This window comes from Aulonocara sp. 'chitande type north' Nkhata Bay, linkage group LG11 (assembly GCF_057382095.1).
Source record: "Aulonocara sp. 'chitande type north' Nkhata Bay isolate Kocher_YH1m ecotype deep benthic linkage group LG11, A_spYH_male_GT1.1, whole genome shotgun sequence".
Classification (NCBI taxonomy): domain Eukaryota; kingdom Metazoa; phylum Chordata; class Actinopteri; order Cichliformes; family Cichlidae; genus Aulonocara; species Aulonocara sp. 'chitande type north' Nkhata Bay.
The window spans coordinates 30,968,593-30,991,055 of record NC_141354.1 but is presented as its reverse complement, the minus strand read 5'-3'; the positions used below and the strand labels follow the sequence as shown (position 1 = coordinate 30,991,055).

General features: G+C 37.2%; 1 protein-coding gene across 1 annotated transcript; it reads right to left on the bottom strand.

Annotated features, from left to right (window-relative positions):
• Positions 1 to 461: 461 nt before the first annotated feature.
• Positions 462 to 20,788, bottom strand: LOC147319439 (complement C4-B-like). The gene is made up of 41 exons (XM_086312083.1): positions 20,681 to 20,788; positions 20,240 to 20,417; positions 19,916 to 20,087; positions 19,735 to 19,805; positions 19,516 to 19,604; positions 19,355 to 19,437; positions 19,165 to 19,252; positions 18,183 to 18,300; positions 17,927 to 18,068; positions 16,930 to 17,042; positions 16,691 to 16,843; positions 16,440 to 16,607; positions 16,154 to 16,345; positions 15,455 to 15,598; positions 15,235 to 15,358; positions 14,824 to 14,895; positions 14,523 to 14,735; positions 14,301 to 14,412; positions 13,985 to 14,055; positions 13,760 to 13,899; positions 13,438 to 13,653; positions 13,299 to 13,353; positions 13,132 to 13,221; positions 12,840 to 13,046; positions 11,813 to 11,897; positions 11,444 to 11,639; positions 11,217 to 11,312; positions 10,668 to 10,830; positions 6,811 to 6,992; positions 6,523 to 6,681; positions 6,368 to 6,427; positions 6,205 to 6,295; positions 5,961 to 6,129; positions 5,750 to 5,834; positions 4,018 to 4,092; positions 3,843 to 3,945; positions 3,666 to 3,755; positions 1,366 to 1,464; positions 1,177 to 1,260; positions 903 to 1,035; positions 462 to 825 (listed from the first exon to the last, which is right to left on the bottom strand). The coding sequence occupies exons 1-41, from the start codon at positions 20,743 to 20,745 to the stop codon at positions 687 to 689; spliced, it is 5,085 nt and encodes a 1,694-aa protein (XP_086168209.1). The 5' UTR covers positions 20,746 to 20,788; the 3' UTR covers positions 462 to 686.
• Positions 20,789 to 22,463: the final 1,675 nt, after the last annotated feature.

The window sequence follows — 22,463 nt, the reverse complement described above, 5'->3', positions numbered from 1 at the left end:
TGAGAAAGATGGCATTACCTCTCTTTACATCTGAGAGAGGGTAAAAGGACTTAACATCCAGCCTTTTATGTTAAAAGTGTTACAGGGTGCTAAAACAGAGTTTATCTGTATGTGATTTTGCTAATAGTTAATAGGGTCTCTGTTTAAAAAGTCTTAATCTCTAATGCTATGATTATCACCCAGTAGGCAGACTGAGGTCAGATGGAGGCAGGAAGGATACTCGCCCAGCTCTAACTGCCCTCCTGATGTTGATCCTGCTCCCTCTGATTGCGTGCTTGTCAGTGTAGCAGCAGCTCTCCTCTAAATCTGTGCGCTTGGTAACTAACTAATGAAAATTAGTGGCCTTTAATAGACCTCAAGAATCTGTTCATTTTTAATGGTAGAGTAACCTGTGATAAAACATAGGTTTTTACCTTTGCTGTTTCACAAAAGGTTAAAAAGGGAATGTCCAGAATTTAGACTTTTTGAATGCAGGATATTTTATTAAAGCAGTTTAGAAGGAGCAAAGGAAAAGCCAAATCACTAGATACATGCAGAACATACATGTGCAACTATGTGATGTGGCAGTAGAATAAGCCAAAAAGTAAAAGCAACAACAGAAACTCTTAACATCCATGCTAACTGTGTATCTGATGGGAAATTCATTTAACTGACTTGCATGAAAATGAAAATGAGAGCAGGTTGCTTCACTGTCTGCAGCCATCCACCTTGTACTCATCTACAAACTCATCAAACTCCTTGCAAACATATTTATTGACACTTTTACTACATTCTACTGAAGGTTTCTTTTCAACCCATGTGTTTGATTCCAGCAGATACTGCATCCTATAAAAAGAAAAAATGGTTGACCAGAGAATCATTTTATGAAAACACACTTTCCTTAATATCACTGACATACTCACATTCCACTTGAATCTTTTGTCGTGCCATCTTTGCCCATGATGAGATACTGTTTTTCCAAGTGTAATTTTCCTTTGCAGTGAACCCTCTTAGCAAACACTCGGACTGAGTTCTCACTCACTGACGCATCGTTATCTAGCAGAAGGATTAGACTCAATAAATTATATTCATTATAATCATAATATTTAAAGAAAGCTTTTTAATAAACATAATGAAACATATGATATAAGAGTCAGTTTTACAGCATCTTATAAGGCTTGTAGTTAGTTCACTTACTTGATCTGAGAACGTCAATTACAGAAGTAGTGTACAGCTCAAAGTTACTCTTCACAGAAATGCTGGTGACCTCAACAATGTATGCTGGAAAACAAAACAAAAAAAGGCTTAATATGATTAATATTTAAAAATCATGATAGCAAGCAGTTATTATTTGATGCAAATAAATGTTTTGTTTAGAATACACACCATAATCTACGATAGGGAAGAAGCAAGCATGTTGGACACGGTTAATCTTCCTAATTCTTCTTTTTCGATTGAATGTATCTTGTAGTTTATGACAAGGTCCTATAAAAACATGAATGAACATGAGTGAGTTTTCAATTATACATCAACCTAATAAGGCACTGGAATGCTTTTATTCACAAATACTTGTCAGAAAGTGTGCATATTAAGCTAATTGCTTTCAAACACTATCTAATATTCATTGGTAGATGTCATTCATTCATTGTTTGCATGATAATCGATTACACAGCAGGGTGATTTTACAGTCATATGATGCATTTTGGGTTTAAATCAATATTTCTCATTCATAGACTACAGTAACATTCACGGACGGTCGATATATATTACTGCATATACTATATTACCAGTATAGTAAGTATTCATTTACCCATCCAAATCATTAAATTCAGGTGTTCTTCCATGGTCACAGGTATCTAAAATCAAGTACCTAAGCATGCTTCTGCAAACATTTGTGAACAAATGGTTCGCTCTCAGGAGCTCAGTGAATTCCAGCGTGGTACCATGATAGGATGCACCTGCCCTTGCAGCTAAATATTCCAGAGTCAAGTGTTGGTATTATAATTAAGTGGAAGCGATGGGAAACAACAGCAATTCAGCCACAAAGTGGTAGGGCAGTCAAATCACAGTGTGGGGTTGGCAGATTTTGAGGCACGAGCGCACAGAGGTCGCCAGATTTCTGCAGAGTCAGTACCTACAAACTTCATGTGGCCTTCAGGTTGGCATTTCTCAAGCTTCTCGTGCTCTTCCTGCCTGATGTAGCTATCACTTGGTATAGCTAGATCTATTGCTGCAGCCATCTTCCTCTGCTTCTCCACTACTACTTTGTCTGGCTGCTTAGCCATCACCAGTTTGTTAGTCTGATAGGATCTTAGCTTGGTTATCACATTTTGACCTCAGGTCTTACTCAGCACAAATGTTCCAGTACAGACACTTTGGTTGTGATAATCCTGTTCAGAGAGGTGGCTGCGGGCTGCTTTTAGACCCACTAACCACTAAGCATCGTTGTTATGTGTTGCATCCTTCTCCCATATGTTTTTCTAGTTTTCCTTCATTTCCAGGCTGAGTGGGGCTGTTCTCATATTGTTCCCCTGCCACCTAGAGTACTCCTTGAATGGTTCAGTGGAGTATAGCTGGTTTATTCTCCTGCCTTCTATCTCTGTATTCTACCTCATCAAGGGGTGAGCCAAGGCTGGGATCCTTTTTTTGGCAGGCCTCGGATTACTTCTTAGACCCTTTGTCAGTTAACACTGTTCTGCAGTTGGCTAACTGACCTTTATCTTGACCTCTAGTCTCCTTATCCATACAGGGTACTGCTCCTTGTGGCCCTTCATCTTGTAGCCAAGTATCTGAAGGATAACTGTTGCTGTGATATAGATCACCTGGTTGATTTCAGTGATGGTCGCAGTAGGGATACTCTGTAACTCTGGATTAAATCTTATGGTAGATGTTCAGAGTTTTGGTATTCATTCATGGAGGGTCCAGCTTAGCCGGGATCTTCTCTTTCAGGTCAGTTGCTCTGGCTTTTAATGTACCTGTTTTTTCTTGATACCTGATCTCAGTGTGTGGGGATGATGATATCTCCCTCCTAACCTGATATCCTGATTCTCCCTTGCTATAGCATTTGTGTTGTATCTCATCAATCTCTAGTTGCAATAGCAGTTGCTTCTTGAAAATGTTGGAACACTGAGCTACCAGTGTTTTGAATGTTAGTCTAGATGAAGAATTCATCGGTCCCACATCCTCTTTCACTAGGGTTACATGTATAGTAGCGTTACAGCAGTTCTCTATTATCATCCCTTATCAACTTATGCTTTGTCCTAGTAGCCTAATTCTCATCAGTATACCCTGGTACCTCAACACCTGACGCACACCTTGTTAATCCTGGAGACATCCGAGCCACTATGGCTTTATTTATGTCTCGCTCATCCGATGTGGGTGTATTTAGGTGCACCCTTAATGAGCCCTGTGAAAAATTTCTTTCTTACATTAAATGAAAAAGGAGTTTCAACAGAGTCTGTGCAGCCCAATCACAAATATGGGCTAGTGGTCTGTGGCAAAAGCAGTTTAAAGAAAATTTCATCTAATTTTGAGTTATGCTTTACAAACAGCACTGATAATAAAATAAAGATTGTTTCAGCTGAGATAGTTACATTAATTTGACTGTTTCAGTGTTTTCCAGATTTAGATGTTTCAGTTTAGACAGAGGCCCTAATAAAGATTGAACAGTAAAAGTATTTTCCTACTTTCTGCGCATTGGCACACGTCCTCCGAACACAATGTGGAGACCATCTTGCTTCTTTGCGGTGCAGAATAGAACACAGTACACTTTCGATCTGCAGGAAAAACACAAATAGTCCTGATGATAAAATCCCTTCTTTCCTAACAAATACATACAGAAATTTCTGAAATGAAAATCTTACTTGGTTCATAATAATCATAGAACGAGACTGGAGCAGGCTGTAGAAGACCAACCGGTACCTGCTGTGTAGCTTCAAAACTAATACATTCCTCAGATTTAAAAAGCTAGAGAGATTAAAAAAATGTTTCAGTGTTGGCCAAGTACAATTATTGTATATAATTTGAATTCAGCAGTACCTCATTGAAGTAGAGCAGAACTTTTCCAAAAGACTCCTCAAAATGGGAAATGTATTGCTCAGATGGCTCCATTAGCTGGAGAAGACAAGAATTAATTGATTCTACGTTATAGCAAAAAGGAAGTTTCTGAAGTTTACCTTTGATTTCCTTTTATTCCTTTGTATTTTATCTATTCATGTCCATGTGTGTTATCTTTCCATTTAGTTATTTCCCTTCCTTTTTCCTTCCCCAGCTGAAAATAATGTGCCGGGAGTCCAGTGTTCTCACCGGTTCTAGTGAGCCTCGACCTCCCAGTGGGGCAACAGACTTTTGCAAATATGTGATGTCTTGATTAATCGAGCAGATATTTGAAGTTTACACAGCTACATTCTCGCCTGAAAATATCTTAAAGGTTTAGTTTGTGAACCAGAAAGAGTAATATTAAAACTAAGTAGCTGCCGCCATTGTTAGAAACTGGAATTGGTTGGGCGCGCTATGAATTCTGGGATAGTTTGGGCCACAAAGGATACACCCAACCAATCTTTCAAATCAGGGAAAATGAAGGACGCATTTGTCTGCCCCATTTGGTGCATCCTTCGAATTGGGATGGCCTTCGTCGCCTGGCTGTGACGTAATCGGCCTAGGAATTGGGACACAGCTAATATATGGTCTTTTGTTTGATCATATGAAGCTTTTCTCCTTCTCTAACAAGCAACAATGAGAAACCTTGATTCTTACAGAATGGAACTTCATTCCTTGCTTCTTTTTTCTGCTAGCTGTAAGATATTTCAAAGCAATTTTATGGCTATAGGCCTAAAGAAGCTTTGTTCTTGTTGATTGTCAGTTTAAAAATAAGTGTATTTGGAGTTTTGAAATCTGTGTTTATACTGCCTGTGTCCAAATGCAGCTAAAAAGGCTAAAACGTTACTACATGCCAGACAAAATGATTTAAACACCTTGATTCACAGAAGCACAGAATATTAAACATATCCAGGTGTTACCATTTGTTCCTAAAGTGCAAGTTGTACTGATAAAAAAATGACACAAGAAACATATCACATGACGCAAACACATGATACCTCTTTCATGTGAACATGATGGCATGATGATCATAGCTTATTATAGGTCACACCCCAGTCACCCTCTATTTGAACTTTTGTTAAGTTCATGCATGTCTTTGCATTCTCTACTGAGCTACAGTTTTTACTTCCTGCTTTAGTTTGATAGTCCTTTGTCTCTCCTGCTTTGTATTTAGGTTTACTTTCCAAGTTTTCTTGTTGCTTATTAGCTGTGGTACACTCATGTTTCCACTCCTCCCTAATTGCCCTTTTGTGTCTGAGTGTACTTAAAGTGTTTTACTGTTGTTTGTGTTTTACTGTTGTGTTCACTACATGTTCTATGCTAGTTTTAGTTTATTTGGAGTTTGCTATCAACCAAAAAGGTTAACTTTTTGCTTACATCTGTTTACCTGTAGAGTCTGCTTCTGGGCCCTCACTCCTCCAAAATATGACATTATTTGTCTGAACTTTTGCTGTTTATAATTATTGGACTTTAAGTATTCATTGACTGCAGGACTGATTTGTGCCCTAATAATAATGGCTTGTTTTATTATGTGCCCTTTATTTCCTTTGATATCAGCATCCAGATGTGACACCCAGGACCACAGGTGACTAAAACAGATGTGGTCCTCCCTTGCTCCTGCTGAGCAAGCAAGGGACACAGTGATGAAGAGTAAGAAAAGACACCCACTAACCCTCTCCAAAGTTTTAGTTTCAGCCTTAAATCCACTCAGTAATGTGATGTCAGCAATGGCCATTCCTGTAAGATTGCTCTTCTGCCTATGGCCACGGAAAGGAAAAGAGATGTTCTGAGATGGCTCAGGAGTTGTGGACTTTTTATTGCAGAGTTCTTTCTTTTGTGTATATTAATAAATAATAAATGTGATGTGGATTTTTTTAACTAACCTGACACAGACAGTGTAGGTAACAGCCTCTTTTGTACTTAAGTTGTTATCAACAGTTCTCCTGTATCGGGTGTGAGCATCAGACCCCTCAATAGCTGTTCGTCCCAGGTCTTCCTGGTCTTGTTTTGCATCATCGTAGTCATAGTATTCATAATTTTCTAATATCGGAGCTAGATAGACAAAGATTAATGTAAGTGTGTGCATTTTATCAGTAGTTGTGATTTGTTAGCATTTACAAATCTCACCAGTGTACTTCACTTTCCCCTCCACTCTGACACTGATAGACACCTGGTCACATTCATCCTTGGGTTCCAATAAATGGTAAGCCTTAACAATCTACAAGGGACATTTAGAGTCAATTATAGATCTGATTCATAATATAAAAACAAAGAAGTGAATCCAACATACTTTAAACTTAATTTCTCCTTTTCCAGTCAGATTTGCAGTGATTTTGTTCCCTGTAAATTTCTAGAACAACAGACACAAAAAAATGTATTTAGAAAAAAATTCAGAATGGGATTTAATCTTATATAGATATGTCTGAGTGCAATGTTTTATGATACCTTCAAGTCAGTTTCCACTCTTTCCTTCTTATTTTCCAGTTGAAGTGTTACAATTTCATTCCTTGTTGGGGATGTGAACTCTGCTTTCATTCTTGTTTCAGAACTGGCAGATTTCTTTAGCTCATACTCCGCGAGGGCTTCCAGGGCCACGAGGGTATCCTGGGAATGGTAAGAACTTATTAATATAATATTTAATATCTCTACTCTGATGGTGAATATATGATGTCAGACAAAAAGGGAAACAGGAGCTCCATTCAAAGATGTACTCTTTGGCTCTAGCCTAATCACCTGTGTTGACTTGAAGCCTCCATAATAGTTTTCTTGGGAGTTTAACCAGCAGGCTATTTCATCAGCCTCTTTCACATGCCCAAGCTGAACTGCAGTTAGGAGAGCATAGGCTGTTGTCTCTACTGTGATAGCATCCACCTTTTGGTTATCATCAGATGGCCAGAAAGAACAGCCATCTTTCCCTGGTAATTAAAGATGCATAAACAAATAAATCAAATAACAGCAAAGAGTAATGTAATTATTAAACAATATAATGCTAAGTGATCCTTCTTTCCAGATATCCCAACTTTTCTCAGTTGATCATCCATTATTAGCAATATCGAGAAATTCAATTTAAATTACAGATAGCAACAGTGGATTGTACACCGATCACCCAGACTTTGTGCATTGAAGGTAAGTCCAGTCCAATCGAGTTCTCAGTGTTGGTGTTGTTCCTACATAATCATAATAATTTTGTTCCAGAGTAAACATTGGAACTGACCATTGACATTGTTTAAGCATTTAGCCAAGAAGTTAGTGTAACCTAGCTGAGAAAATCTCTTTTATTTTTCAAATTTCTTTCTTTCTCCCTTTTATTTGTATCATTGCATTTTCACACTTTTACTTGAAAAAAATACTTGTTTTGAAAAGAGGTGCAATCCTCTCTCTAATTTTATTTTCCTGCTTCACAGATCGCGATGGGTGATACTAGTTTAGAAGCAATGCTCGTCCCGCCTTCCAAGCAGGAGGATCACCATCACGTATTAGCTAGGTCTTTTGCACTTTGAGAAGTAAACAAGACAGGCTGCAGACAGTCCATGCTGAACTATTGGGGTCTTCTTGTTGATAGGAGCATGAGCTAGAGAGACCGTGTGACTGTGTGCCTTGCTATGTTCGCCCTGATACCTCATCTTGTATTTATTTTGGTGTCTAAAAAGCAGCTTGAACTGATTCCTGGATTTTCTCCGGATGGAGATGGCGAGCTGGTGCCCAGACTGAACTGAACCCTTGTTAAAGAACTTCATTCTTTTCTACCGGTAACAAAACAATAACAGAACTGAAATTAAAAGCAATCTTGACTTGACTAATAGAACTTTGGTTTTTTTTGGTTTGTTTGCTTTGTTATGACAGCTTATTACTTGGTATTGTTGAAATTGTAAATTGTATCTTTTGTGTATCTTTTTCACTTGCATTCACCTCAGTTCCTGTTGTAATCCTGTCAAGCCTAGTCACTGGTCTATACTTTTGGCTACTTTTGGCTAGACTACTTAGCATGAGTCAGGGGTTACCTTAGCAAGGCAAGGCAAGGCAAGTTTATTTATATAGCTCAATTCAACAACAAGGTGATTCAAAGTGCTTTAGATAGACATTAAAAAATAAAAAGCATGATTTAAAATTGATTAAAAAAACTGTAGATAAAATCAGAACAATAGATAAAATCAGTAGTTAAAATATAAGTTTTGAAATTTAAGCTTAAAAGTGTGGATTTGGTGCTTTATTCAAATGCAGCTGAGAACAGGTGAGTCTTCAACCTGGATTTAAATAAACCGAGTGTTTCAGCTGATCTGAGGCTTTCTGGGAGTTTGTTCCAGATATATGGGGCATTAAAGCTGAATGCAGCTTCTCCGTGTCTGGTTCTGACTCTGGGAACTGATAAAAAACCGGATCCAGATGACCTGAGGGATCTGGAAGGTTCATACTGGGTCAGGAGGTCACTGATGTATTTTGGTCCTAAACCATTCAGAGCTTTATAGACCAGCATCAGAACTTTAAAGTCTATCCTCTGACGGACAGGCAGCCAGTGTAAAGACCTCAGAGCTGGACTGATGTGGTCCACTTTTTTGGGTCTTAGTGAGGACTCGAGCAGCAGAGTTCTGAATGAACTGTAGATGTCTGACTGATTTTTTAGGTAGACCTGTAAAGATGCTGTTACAGTAATCAAGCCTACTAAAGATGAATACATGAACTGGTTTTTCCAGGTCCTGTTGAGACATCAGATCTTTTATCCTTGATAAAAAACTTGAAACTGCTTTTTCAATGATCTTACTTAAAAATGGGAGATTTGAGATCGTCCTGTGGTTGTTCATTTGTGTCTTGTCAAGATTGTCCTTTTTCAGTATAGGTTTAATTACAGTTTTTAGTGGTTCTGGAAACACACCTGACATTAAAGAAAAGTTGACGATCTGTAACAGGTCTGACTCCAAAGTCTTTGAGACCTTTTTGAAAAAACTTGTTGGCAGGACATCTAAACAGCAAGAGGAGGAGTTCAGTTGACCTAAGATGTCCTCCAGGTCTTTGCTGTTAATAGGGTGAAACTGTTTTATGGTGTTTAAACAGTTTTTCGGTGGACACAGTACATATTCTGAATCTGCTGTTGATGTACCAATTGCTTGTCTAATCTTTTGGATTTTGTCTGTGAAGAATTTGGCAAAGTCATTGCAGGCCATGGTCGAATGAAGTTCAGCTGCCACTGACACAGGAGGGTTTGTTAGCCTGTCAACTGTAGAAAATAAGACCCGAGCATTATGACTGTTTTTAGTGATGATGTCAGAGAAGTAGGACCTCCTTGCACTCCTCAGTTGTGAACTATAATTGTGAAGTTTCTCTTTATAGATGTCATAATGAACCTGGAGGTTTGTTTTTCTCCATCTGCGCTCAGCTTTCCTACACTCTCTTTTTTCATTTTTCACCAGTGTGGAGTTTCTCCAGGGAGACTTTTTCCTTCCAGAGATAATCTTCACCTTAATGGGAGCAATAGAGTCCATTACATTTAACATTTTAGCATTGAAGCTATTGACGAGCTCATTGACTGAACCTCTGGACAGGTCAGGTGTTAATGGGAAGACCTGGTTAAATATCTCACTACTGTATTCAGTTATGCACCGTTTTGTGATCACTGCTGTTGATATATTTGTGTGGGCTGAAATTTTACTGTCAAAGAAAACACAGTAATGATCAGACAGGCCCACATCAGACACAGTAACCTTTGAAATGCTCAGACCCTTGGAGATCAGTAGGTCAAGAGTGTGTCCTCTATTATGTGTGGCCTCTGTTACATACCGAGAAAAAGAAACACAACTTTGGATGGGGCCTTCAGCCGTAAAGCCACATATTCAAAAGACTGAAAACTTCCAGGTGATAGCTGCTTACATTGAAATGATTCATTGAATAAGACAGCAACCCCCCCCCCCCCCCCCCCCCCCCCCCTCCTGCTCACCCTGGCCTCACTGATAAAATTGTAGTTAGGAGGGGTCGTCTCGATGAGAACAGCTCCACTGTTACTTTGGTCCAACCAAGTTTCAGTTAAAAACAGTTATCATTAATTAAAAATGTTTTCCCAGCTAAGGATCTAATGTTTAATAAAGCCAACTTAAGTGTTTTAGAGTGTTTGGGAGCAGTCTGTGGCACACAAGGTATGTTTACTATATTTAAAGATCTTTTAGAGTGCCGCTCTCTGTGTTTTGACCAGGCCACATGTCTCCTTCTGTCACCTAAAAGTACAGAAATTTGAAAACCTTCTAGTAAACAGGGTCCCAGCTTCTCCTGGGAAAAGAAGCAAAGCATTTAAAGAGCAAAGAGAGGAAGCGTCCACACTCACAAAAGGGGGAGGAGCAAGCCTGAAGTTGGCTAACACCAAACCTAACTTGATCATTTATTTATTATACTATATAACTTATTAAATAAATCACTTGAAATGCTTACCATTTGTTCCAGAAAAGAGTTCTACATAATGAAGGGAATTTGTTTTTCTTTTTTCCCATATTTCAAAGCAATGACATCACAACAATATGGCTGGTTAGTTGCAATTTTGATCCCGGACTAACATTATTATGGTGATGCAGAAACAGCCCTTACATAAGAATATCAGATACACCTACTTTTAACAGCCCCTGCTTTAAGTTTTGCCCATGTACGTGAATGATCTGTTCCTTCTGGCAGGCACACTGAGAGGCAATAGGCTGTAATGGCAATGGCATAGGGATGCTGAAGCTCCGCTAGGTGTGATAGGAGATATGATGTCGATCTCAAAATACTTGCTTCCTAGCGGCAGAATAAAGAATAAGTGAAAAAAAAATTAAAAGTTCCAATGCAAATTATTAATTGCCATTTATAAGAGAAACATCATAATCATACAAACATGTTGTACTGGGAGATATTACTATTTAAATTAAATGTTATCATTCCAACTTTTGATGACGTTCTGCTTTCTTCATTTTTCTGATCAATAGTGTTTGAAATTTGATCATAAAATAAACTTCTGTTAAGCGTATTTTTGTATTTGATGAGTCATCAGAGTTATGAGGATTCATCCTCAGTGCAACTTGACTCTTGATATTTTAATTAGCTTTTGAGATGATTGACTACGTTGTCCCACTGTCACTGCTAATAACAGTTAGCACAGACAGTAGGTTCAAATATCAACTTACCACATCATTTCGCACTTCAAGCTGGAGGAATTCAAGGGACCGGTACAATGCAATAGTCATAAACGCAGTCATGGATGCATCTTGGTTTTTGCCTTTCTACATTAAACACACAGAAACAGTAGTGTGCATTCAAATGTATGTACTTCAGATTTATCTATAAAAATCTGATACTGGGTTTACATATAGGCCAACATGCAGACCATGTTTTAACTTTTGAGAGAAGTTACCAGGACTCCTCTGTGTATCACAGGATTTGGATCACTGAACGACCCATCCTGAGTATTCTGTATTTTGAGCAGGTATTTGACTGGTTTCCTGATATTTATTTCTGGCACAACTTTATTAATTCGACCCTGCAGTCCAAAAACGGCTGTTTGGCGTTGTGCCACCAATGAAAATATTTTCACTACAAGGGCAGTCACCCTGAGGACAAAAGAAGATAAACAAGTGAAAAGAGCATATGGAAAAGTTTGTTTAATAGTCGTACAGAGTAAAAATGAAGAAAATTTGTTTTTATGTGACACTGTGACAGTAACAACCAAAAAACAACAAAAATTGAAGAAGTAATAATAATAGTGGCAATAACAAATACTCACCAATTACTGCTGTGTGGCATTGTATAGAATGAGCCATAAGATCCATCAGCTTTGGTTCCCCATTTTGTCATAACCCACGTATAGCCTGATTAAATATATATATATATATATATGTATGTATATAATATTTACAACATAACTGCTTTTTCAGTTACACCAGACAACATATTCAATCGACCAGCCCAACCTAATTTTCAGTGCCACAGATCAATATTATATATATTATTTGTTATTTTTAATGGAAATTGAAGAAGAGAACATTTGAAAAAAAAAAAAAAAAGAAGAACTGGTTGAGAACCAGTTACACCAAAATAGTTGATTTATAGGGTTTAAAAGACAGAGTTCTTCACCTGATCCAGTGAAAGAATGCAGCACAATAGTAATTGTGTTTGTGTCACATCATAAGTCTTGTTACGTAATTAATTTATTCAGTTAATAAATGTTTCAGGGGTTGTGGCAGGAAATGTCATCCAATTGCTTCACAATACGGGGCGCTAACAAGAGTATATGTAGTGGATTTTTTCCTCATGGTGTATCTATAAAAGTAAACTTCGTTCTACTTTATAAGCCTACTTTAGAGAGGAACACCTATAATAGGGAGATGTGTAGTCTCTCATTGAGTCTTGTTTACGCTGGGGGTGACATTACAAATATGTTGCTGTTGCAACAGAGAAACCAATAACATAATGAAGAAAAACTTAATCCAGCTAAAAAGTACTCATTCACATTTGGAGAATGGCCACTAGTACAGCCTCGTGATGTTTTCTCTGTATGTATTATTGTAGGGTCTACCTTACAATATAAAGCATCTTGAGATGTGAGGTGCATGAGATGAGGTGCTTTATAAATAAATAAAATTGAAATTGAGTTCCTTTCTTTTTTTTTCTTTTTTTTAAAGTATTTTTTAAAGACAAAGAATGGATTCAAGAGATAAGCCAAAAATATTAGAAATTACAATTACAAACATCCTCAATAAATAATAAAGATGTAGTTATACAAGGAATTAACTGTTCTGGTGTGTACCTACCATGCTCAATTTTATTAAGAGCATCATCTCTGCTTCCAGGAGGCAGCTCAAGCCACTGATTGCTCAAGTCAAGGTACCGGACAGCTAGAACTGTGGGAGCCAGTTTTGACATTGTCTGCTCTAAACATCCAGTTGGCAAAACGATCATCTTAGCAATTTTTTCAGGAGAAAGAAGTTTTCGTGCAAATGAACTGCCAAATCCCTTCCCTGTTAGATGAGAACACTGGAAAGTTAAGAGTCCAGCTATTTACGAACGTCTGTGAGTTGTATGTCTGTGTCTCTCAGTGTCTACCTTCTACTGAAACAAATATATTGGAGCTGGAGTCAGGGACTGTGTCATCTGGTAAGGATCCATCAATGATCAAGGTCTTTGAGCTTCTCCCTATCATAACAAAAGTAAGCTGATATAAAGATAACATCTGACATGAAGGTTTTACTGAGAAATACCGAATCACTCACCATCTAAGTTGAGGACTATGGTTTCTTCTTCTTCTCTCTTTTCAAATCCTTCCATCTATAACATAAGATGCCTTGGTTTGGATTGTTAATTACTATAAAAAACATTTCATAGAACGATAAACTAATGCATTTCACTCACCTGCACATTCAAAGTTTTTTCTATTGCATCTATTCCGAAGCTATTCTCCATATCATAGAGACGTATTTTGATGGGTATTGGACCAGCGACCATGGGCACAGCAGAGAAGGAGACAAAGTGAGAGGATTGGGGTTCAAGAGTAATGTTAACGTAAGATGAGGTGGTGGCTGAACCAGGAGAGCAAAGCCCTTCAGTTTGTTCCATGTGCACTGCCACCTGTGAACATGCAGGTGTCCAAGAAGACAAAAAAATCTTTACTTATTCCACACAAAGTAGTTACTGTTTCCAGTGACACTCAGCGCTGATGTTGAGGTTAATCTACCTGCAGTTCGGAGTCATCATAGTTGTAGATAACAGGTGAAACCGACAGCTGCTCAAATTTTTTCACAAATGAGGGCAGTCTCAGAGACACAAATGACCTCTTAAAGGCTCTGATCTCCTCTGGCTTAACGACACAGAAACCTGAGTGAATAGAAATAAGTTGCAGTTAAGGAGCTCCTGTCAAAAATATCTGTGATGTGTTTATAAAGCACAGAGTTATTATTACCGGTGGATGGAGATAATGTGACAACCTGAATCTCCCATGTGGTGATGGAATCAGGAAGGAGCAATGAGTAGCTACAAGAGTTTTTGATGAAGAGAAATCAAATTAAATCAAATCAATCAGACAAATGACACAGTTTATACTGGGGTTCAAAGATAAGCTGCTTAAGTGAAATAACACACTCACAGTATTCCCAGCAACACCAATAAAGATGAGTACATAGACAAAGCTACTGCATAGTGTAATTACGCATCTAACCACTGTATTTGACTGGAAATGGAAAAAATGAAATATGTTTATTAACATTAAAAATGCTTACGTTCTTTTGTTGGTGACTTCAAATTCTACAAATTCAAAGCTTGGGGGAAAATATCTTCGAATGTATTGAGACGTGTCCAAGAAGAAGTCTTCGATATCATCAGCGGTTGCACCTGAAAACAAAACAAAACAAAAAGATAAACAAACAAAAGTTCATAGTCAAACTTTAATAACCCATTAAAAGCTACTGAAGTTGATCTTTAAAGTGTCATTTTTATCTCACTCCTGCCAAATCCTTTTTGGAGTTCTTCTTGGATCATTTTTTGTCTTAGACGCTCGGCTTCAAGGCAGCACCTTAAAAAGACTTCAGCACAAGTTGGATTTTTTTTCACTAGAAGGACCCGATCTGCTCTTTCCTGACAAGTTCGCTCCATTGGGATTCGAGAAAATCCATGAACACAACACTCTTGCAGGCTTTCCTCTGTGTAGTTCAGTTCTAAAGGGAATGAGAAAAGACAAATGATGCACTTTCAGGAGGTATTTTTGTTATAAGACTAACATTTTCAATACCAGAATCCTCTTACTTAAGGTCATCATTTCCTGTTCAAGGTCCACTGAGCGTCTTTGTCGCACAGATGGTGAAGCACAGCCAAAGTCTGAATGCAACAGAAAAAAAAATAAAATAAAATAAATATATATATATATAAAATTAACAGTAACAGTCAGCATACCTCATACATTTGCTCAACAGTAGCTTTATTTTAACTTTCAGCTTTTGTCTATTTAAAAAATCCTTGTTGCTTTTTAAGGTCAACAGGGCCCATATTACAAGAATAACACAATAGTGGTGTGTAATCAGCACTTCCTAAGACTTTTTTGAACCCATATTTTGGATAACTGTCTATTCCAGCAGACAACCATTTATTTGACACCAAATATAAAACACAAACTCTTTTCATTTAGTATTTTCATTTCAATGTTAATTTTTCTCTTACCCTTTCTCCATACAGACAGATCGTTAGATACAGCAGCCAAGCCAGCGTCTAACAGAACTGATGCTGAGTCAGGTCCACCACCATAGGAACAACCCAGATCATATGAGTTCATAGTAGAGAATACCTGACAATTGAGAAGAAAAGCTTAGACTTACTACTATGATTACCTATAAATGACAAAAAATACCATAAGTATGAAAGTAGTGTGTAAGACTGTAACCTGTTTGGGTGTGAGTTTATTGTCAGCATTGAGAGCGTAGAAGGCCTTATCCACAGCCAGCAAAGCCACTTTTGCTCTGTTCCCATGTAGATCAAAGTCTATCTTTGATTGTGTTTTAGGTGCAAATGGACCTTTGGGTTGAACCTAAATTAAGACATTTAAGATATACAAGGATTTTCATTATTTTATGTTCAGTCAAGGAAAATTCAAATAGTACTTCTAAAACCAAAATCAAATAAATCTATCAATATAAATACATGTAGACAGGGGTAAATCTAAATTATTTAAATATATGCTATGTTTGTACACTTCCATTAGTTAAATATTTGTATGTAATGTCACTTCCTGTGTGTGTGTGTGTGTGTGTGTGTGTGTGTGTGTGTGTGTGTGTGTGTGTGTGTGTGTGTGTGTGTGTGTGTGTGTTGGAGTGGGGGGTGTTATATGATGATCTAAATGATCATTGGAACAATTTATTAACCCCTTAAAAATAAGAGGAAATTACATAGATAAACTAATATTCATAGGACATATTACAGTATCCTGCAATGTTCTTGTCCAAATACTTATGGAAGTTATAGGTTAACGAACACTAAAAAAGGATCCAAATTAATGAGAATGAACAGATTTAAGCGCACACATTTGAAATAGTTTTGCTTTCTCTGCTCGTGCTGCACTTTTTTATCTGTTCTGTTTACTTACCTTGACATTTAGCTCACATTCATCCCTGACATCTACCCACACTGAATCAGCTATGACGTGACCGTTAGTGTTGTGATAGTAGCCAATCACACGGAACGATGGAACCATATTATGTGTTATCTGCAGTTGGTGTTTAGCTGATATACCAAGTGGGAGTGAGCCGTTGTTTACTACAATTCCCCGGCTTAAGACCTGAAACAAAGACAATTAAAACGTGTAAAATCAAGACAAAATGCTGCTCCTTTATGAGAATACACAATATTGCATTTAGTCAGATATTTCTGACCATGTAGTGTATATATCCACTGCGTGGGCTGTTGATGGTGTTGAATGTTATGGTAAGGAATTCATTCACAGAGTAGATCCTGCTGGTAAAAGTCATGTAAAGGTAGCTGTCATGTTGAGAGGAAGCACGTCGCATTATTTTTCTCTCTCGTAATCCATTTGTAGAAACCTGTTGGAGGCAGATGAACAAACAGTTAAAACTGGAATCAAATCTGTTAAACAACACCTTTGAATAAGGTTGGGGATACTAACTTCAACTGTAATATCAGCTTTATCATGAACATTAAAAGTATTGAACAGTGCCCCGTCTTGATCAGTGGTGCCTTCCCAAGGCTGTGATGTTGGTAGATTAATATTTACTGGCACACCAACTGCTGGAGAGCCATCTGGCAGACGCACGAGCACCTATATGAAAAACAAAGAAAAGTGTTATATTAAAGATCATTCCAGTAATTTGTGTAACTATTCCCATGTGTTAGTTTCAGACATACCACCACGTCCAGTGGATATCCAGGAATAAAATGAGATCGAGTTCGAGAGAGGTCTATCGTGTATTTGTGGGCGAAGATTCGCAGGTAAACTTCTGCCTCTTGTATTTCACCACCTAGGCCAAAAAATGTACACAGTATTATCAAGAAAAATAAAAGGTCGCGTTAATATTTCTCCATGTCTTTGGCACATTGCAGTGGGTTTCTCTTTAGGTTTTAGTTGTATTAATATTAACTGCATTATCAATCATATTGTAGTGTAAGTTCTGTCAATTAAATTAAAATTTCCATATAAAGTAATATATAGTGTTTGCACAGTAGGACAGTCTACTTCCACTAAGTTTCAGTAATTTAATAGTTTCATGAGATTATATTCCATCTAACCATTTTTATAACTGCTTTTGCAGTTGTAATGAAAATGGATGGGTGAAACTAGGGTAATGCAGAGACTGTACCACTCCCAGCTGACATATAGGTGAGACAGCGGGAAACATCTGGTGGTAACAGTATAACTTCTAGAGGGTAGAAAGTTTCTAAAATCTTGTTTACACCAGAGTCTGCAACTATTTTTTTCTCAAAACATAACTGCTCAAATACATTTCCAGAGGGTTACCCACATGGTGAGACTGACTTCTAAAAGGACAATGTTTGAATGATTTCAACACTGTCATATCTGCAGCTGTTGGTCTACTACTGTCCTTGTATGTTTTTCAAGATGCTTTATTTATTTAATTATATCTTGCTTTACTGTGACTATTGTACATTGTAATTCCTAAACTACAGTATACTAAAGTAAAAGAGAAGCAGTATTTAGATTGGCTCGTATGTCCTGTGTATGTATCCCGTGTATAAATTGACAATGAAAAATATTCGAATCTTTCACTCTAACATATTGTATGTGTAGGGTGTACTTACCTACAAAGAACATTACTGATCAAGTAACAACAATAAAACTACAGTTGAATAATTACAAACGGATGAATGTAAATATCTCCTTTACTTTGTATGTTGGTAACAAACACTCTCAAATAGAGTTGATCTCCATTTTCCTGCATCTTAGAGACAGTTGTGCTCAGCTGGTTCTGAAGTTTTGCATTTGTCTCATTTAACCAAAGAGAAACCTTTGCATTTCCATCTTTGACCTGCAACAAACAGTAAAGCTTTAAAAAAAATGCAACAATGCTGATTTACATTATGTTACTGATTTTAAAATTAGCAGGATTTTTGAATTTTGAATGGACTGTCTACATCCTCACCGAACCAGTCAGCTCTAGACCCTTGATAAAAGTGGTTTTCTGATCACTGGAGCCATGTTTTTTTACAACTCCAATTTGGCAGTGATAAGCTCCTTTAACCTTTTCACCATGTGTGTACCTAAAGAAGAAAAGCAAAGAAAGAAAGAAGGAAATATGATAGTAACATGTACACTTGAAGCATTCCTACAACTATCATATCTACAATTTTAACTGATTATCAATCAAGCAGAGGTCTTGGGTCTGGGTAATTGGTCACACAGGGTACAGATTTCCAGCTGAGCCTCGTTCAGGTCAGCTGCTGTCACCCTCAGCACATTCAGCGCAGTAGTTATTCTTGGGGCTTGGTACTCAGTCTTGAAGGTCGGGGATGATATCTCCTCCCTGACCTGACTGTTGTACCTCATCAGTTTCTATTTGTGATAGAAGTTGCTTTAGAACGGCATGTTGTAAAATCCTGTTGGGTCTCAGAGAATCCACAGGCCCCACATCCTCTTCATGTAACCCCTTCCACTGGGATTACTTGCAGCTCCCTATTCTCAATCACAAGAGACTCCACCCATCCTGCATCTCACCTGTTTGACCTACTGTCCTCTGGGAGGCGCTACAGGTCAATCCAAACCAGTACCAACAGACTCAGGAATGGTTTCTATCCACAGGTGATCTCCATACTGACCACATACACACAACCCAAACTCAAACATCAATAACTGTGACAAGCATACAACACACACACACACACACATGACAATGTGCAATATTACAGAACTCACTTTTAAAATGTTCATATTTTGTTTTTTTAGATTTGTTTTTATTGTATTTATTCATACATGCTACAACGGGGAGGTGTTTCTAATTTCGCTGAACATCCTATGTTTAATGACAGGATATGGGATCTGACTATTTTCAAGGTTTTTCTTGATATTAATTTGTAAAGAAAGCTTATCAGCAGAGTTATTTTAACGGAAAGAAAATAAGTACTTACATTGCTGAGATGGTGAATTGAAGCTCTTCATCAGTCAACAAAATGTATCTCTGATCCATTGCGATGTTCACATCAAAGCTTGGTAAAACTAGAGTTTTTTAACAATAAACAATTTTTCCGAGTCAACATATACTTTCTGTGAATTTTAAGAACAATATAAACTGTGTGAATCAGTTTATAGTAAACTTACTAAATTTCTGAACTTTGAACTCTCTGAAGGCAGCATTTGCTTCATCATTCTCATAGTGTGCAGTAATCTTCCACGTACCCGTTCTTTACGAACAACAAAGTACAGTAAGCGTCAAAGTTGCTTGACATCTTCACTTTTATTTGAAATTTGTTGTAACCTACCGAGAGATTTCAGGTATGGGGAATGAGTGTTGATGTACTCCTCCCTTTGCAATCTTCATGATTTTCAGTATTTTGTTTCCAGCAGCATTCTATCATAGAGTGACCAAAACACAGACCAAGACAAGAAGGCAGGAAAACTGTATGTCTCTGTCTTTCAAAGTTATATTTCCAAAGATATATTTATAAAGAAAATATATAATATTAATAATTATAACTCACAATTACTGATATGTGGACAGGTTCCTCATGAGGCCTCATCGTGTGGTCAAGAGTGAAGATTCTGTACTTCACTAAAAGAACGATAACATAAAAGGAATATAAAATGTCTTTTTTTTAAAGGTTCACCGTTAGGTAAAGTCTGTAGAATTGCTTCATTTATTTTTTTTAACTTTGTTTTTACCTCTGTCTGCTGGGTTATAAATTGGCTGAGCTGTCTGAATGAAGATGTAGCCCCTGTGTTTTGACACCAGAACCCTTGTTAACTTCCTGTTGGGTGTGAAGGATTGGCTCTCTGCCACGAGCATAACGTAAGAAGGAAATTGAGGCAATCTTAACAAAGAAGCCATGTTTAGCTGTAAAGACGTAAATTATAAAGTTAGGGTAAAGTGGGTAGTTGCTACTCTGTTCTGTCTAAGCAACTTGAGGCAACTGTTGTTGTGATTTGGTGCTATATAAATAAAATTGAAATGTCTGTATTGTTTACTTTCTGGTGAAGTTTGCATACCTTGAGCTTAACTAGTTCTGTCTTCTCTCTGCATGAAGCATTTCCCTTCTCAGACAAAATAGTATTAGAAACCTCATCCTCCAGGTAGAGACTAACAGGTCTGTTACAAGTTTCCATCTGGACAAATACTTTCTCATTAACACCCACATGAAACACATTTGGGGCTGAGATGATGAATCTGCACACAAAAATGAAAGATAGTGTTTGCTGCATCATTCATTAATCTATTTCCCATTAAATGATTTTTCGATAACTATGCAATCTGCAGTGCTGCATGTTCAGTATTATCTACAACATGAACTCAAGTTGAGTCTTAGGAAAGATATATGGGAATACTAATACATGTAATTTATTTAATCTATAATGTCAATCTTCTATATAACAATAATAAATGAGTCAACATCGCATTAAAACATCACATTTAGTTCTTCCTAAATTTACCTGTTTTGCGCTGAACACTCCACGATCCATATTAGGAGCTGTATCACAAAAATGTGGCACATCATCGCGCTGCTTTGATTTCTTTGCCTGCTTTGACACAGACTTTCGATTAACTGAGGTTTTGTTAGTCATCCACCCCTGTATTTCACAACATTTGGATCTTATCACTGCCCTCCCCCTGGTTTGTTTTTCCAGCTTGAGCTGAAAAAACATCTATTGCATCTTAAAGTGATAAAACTACATGACACTCAAGACATAATATGATAACAGTTTAATACTACTAGATGTAGCATGTGTCCTGATGTGCGCAGATGTGTAACGTACATGTGATTTCCATAGTGTGAACATTTTGGTGTTAAAAATATACTTAATCTGTACAGATTTACATAAAACATAGATTTTAATTTTGCATATTACAATAGACTCTCAGGCCAACATTTCTGAGCACAAGATGTTTAATTTAAAAAAATCCTTTTTATATCCCTGCTTGGCTTGCTGCCTGGAAAGTGTTTATTCCTTTCTTTCACAATGTGTAACCATCTCAGTTCAAGCCAGATTTCCCGCATGTGATTTACAAGAAATCAAGTTCCCCCTCCCATACCTGTCACACTAAACAAATGGTTTATAAATGATTTACAAATAATCAGTTATGTTCATCATTATTCTTGGTAACAGCAGCTTCTTTTCTTTGAGCAAATCAGAGTATTTTTAATCTCCTATTAATAATAACTAAAGTGTCCCATTTAACACTGTACATGATCCATATTTGTGTATTGATCGTTCCCCTTTAAACAGCCAGTCTTTTGCAAATTGAGTGGCTCTGGTAATAATGACAAAGACTGAGATGATATCTAAAATTTTATTTTTCTACACAAACAGCTTGATAAAAGAAAATATTTCATTCATTATATATTTTCTAAGTCAGCAAAGCACATTGTGACATTTTATGTTAAACATCATTATTATAGTTATTAGATCAATTTAAGCTTAAAACATACGAACAATGGAATTAAATTAAAAGTTCAACTTAACATTAATGCAGCATTATATTCACTCGCACAAACGACTCTTGTGGAAATATAAACACAAACATCCATGTAAATATTGAATACCTTAATTCCGATTAAATTTGTCAGGTTAGTATAATGTTCTCCTAAAAACAAATTATTAACACAGACTTCTATACAGATTTGTAAAAGAAAAGAAAAAGTAAACCCCACAATAATTACATGATATGCCACAGTCCTGCCTCTGAAGACTTAACTGAAATTACCAAAAGTGACTTTAATTTGAGAACCAAGTTCTTGTGGTTGTTATAACTCTAAATAAAAATGCCAATAAAGTTCAAATATAACATGACTATCACTTGAACCATTATAGCAAATGCCTTAATGGTCCACTTGAAAAAGTAAATCTTTTGGGCATTTTTTGGCCTTTAGAGTTCATTATTTGTTTTCACTTGCTCTAACTATACATGCCATGACTGGTTAACTTCGTGAGATGGAGAGTCATCCAGAACAGAGCAGGAGAACAGTTACCATGAAGTCAAGTCTTTGGACAGTCAGTTAATTCCTCTGTTGACTTCTGCGCTATTGCAGGAGGTAGAGAATGAGAGTTGGGAGCATGATGTCCAGCCACAACTCCTGGATATGGATATTAAATACAAGAATTGCGTTTGGACAATCAACACCAGACTCCCTGTCAAGTTTTGGTTGAACAGTCACAGCAACCTTTAGGCTTGGGATTCAGTCCTGCAGTGGATGGTTTGATAAAATACCCTGGA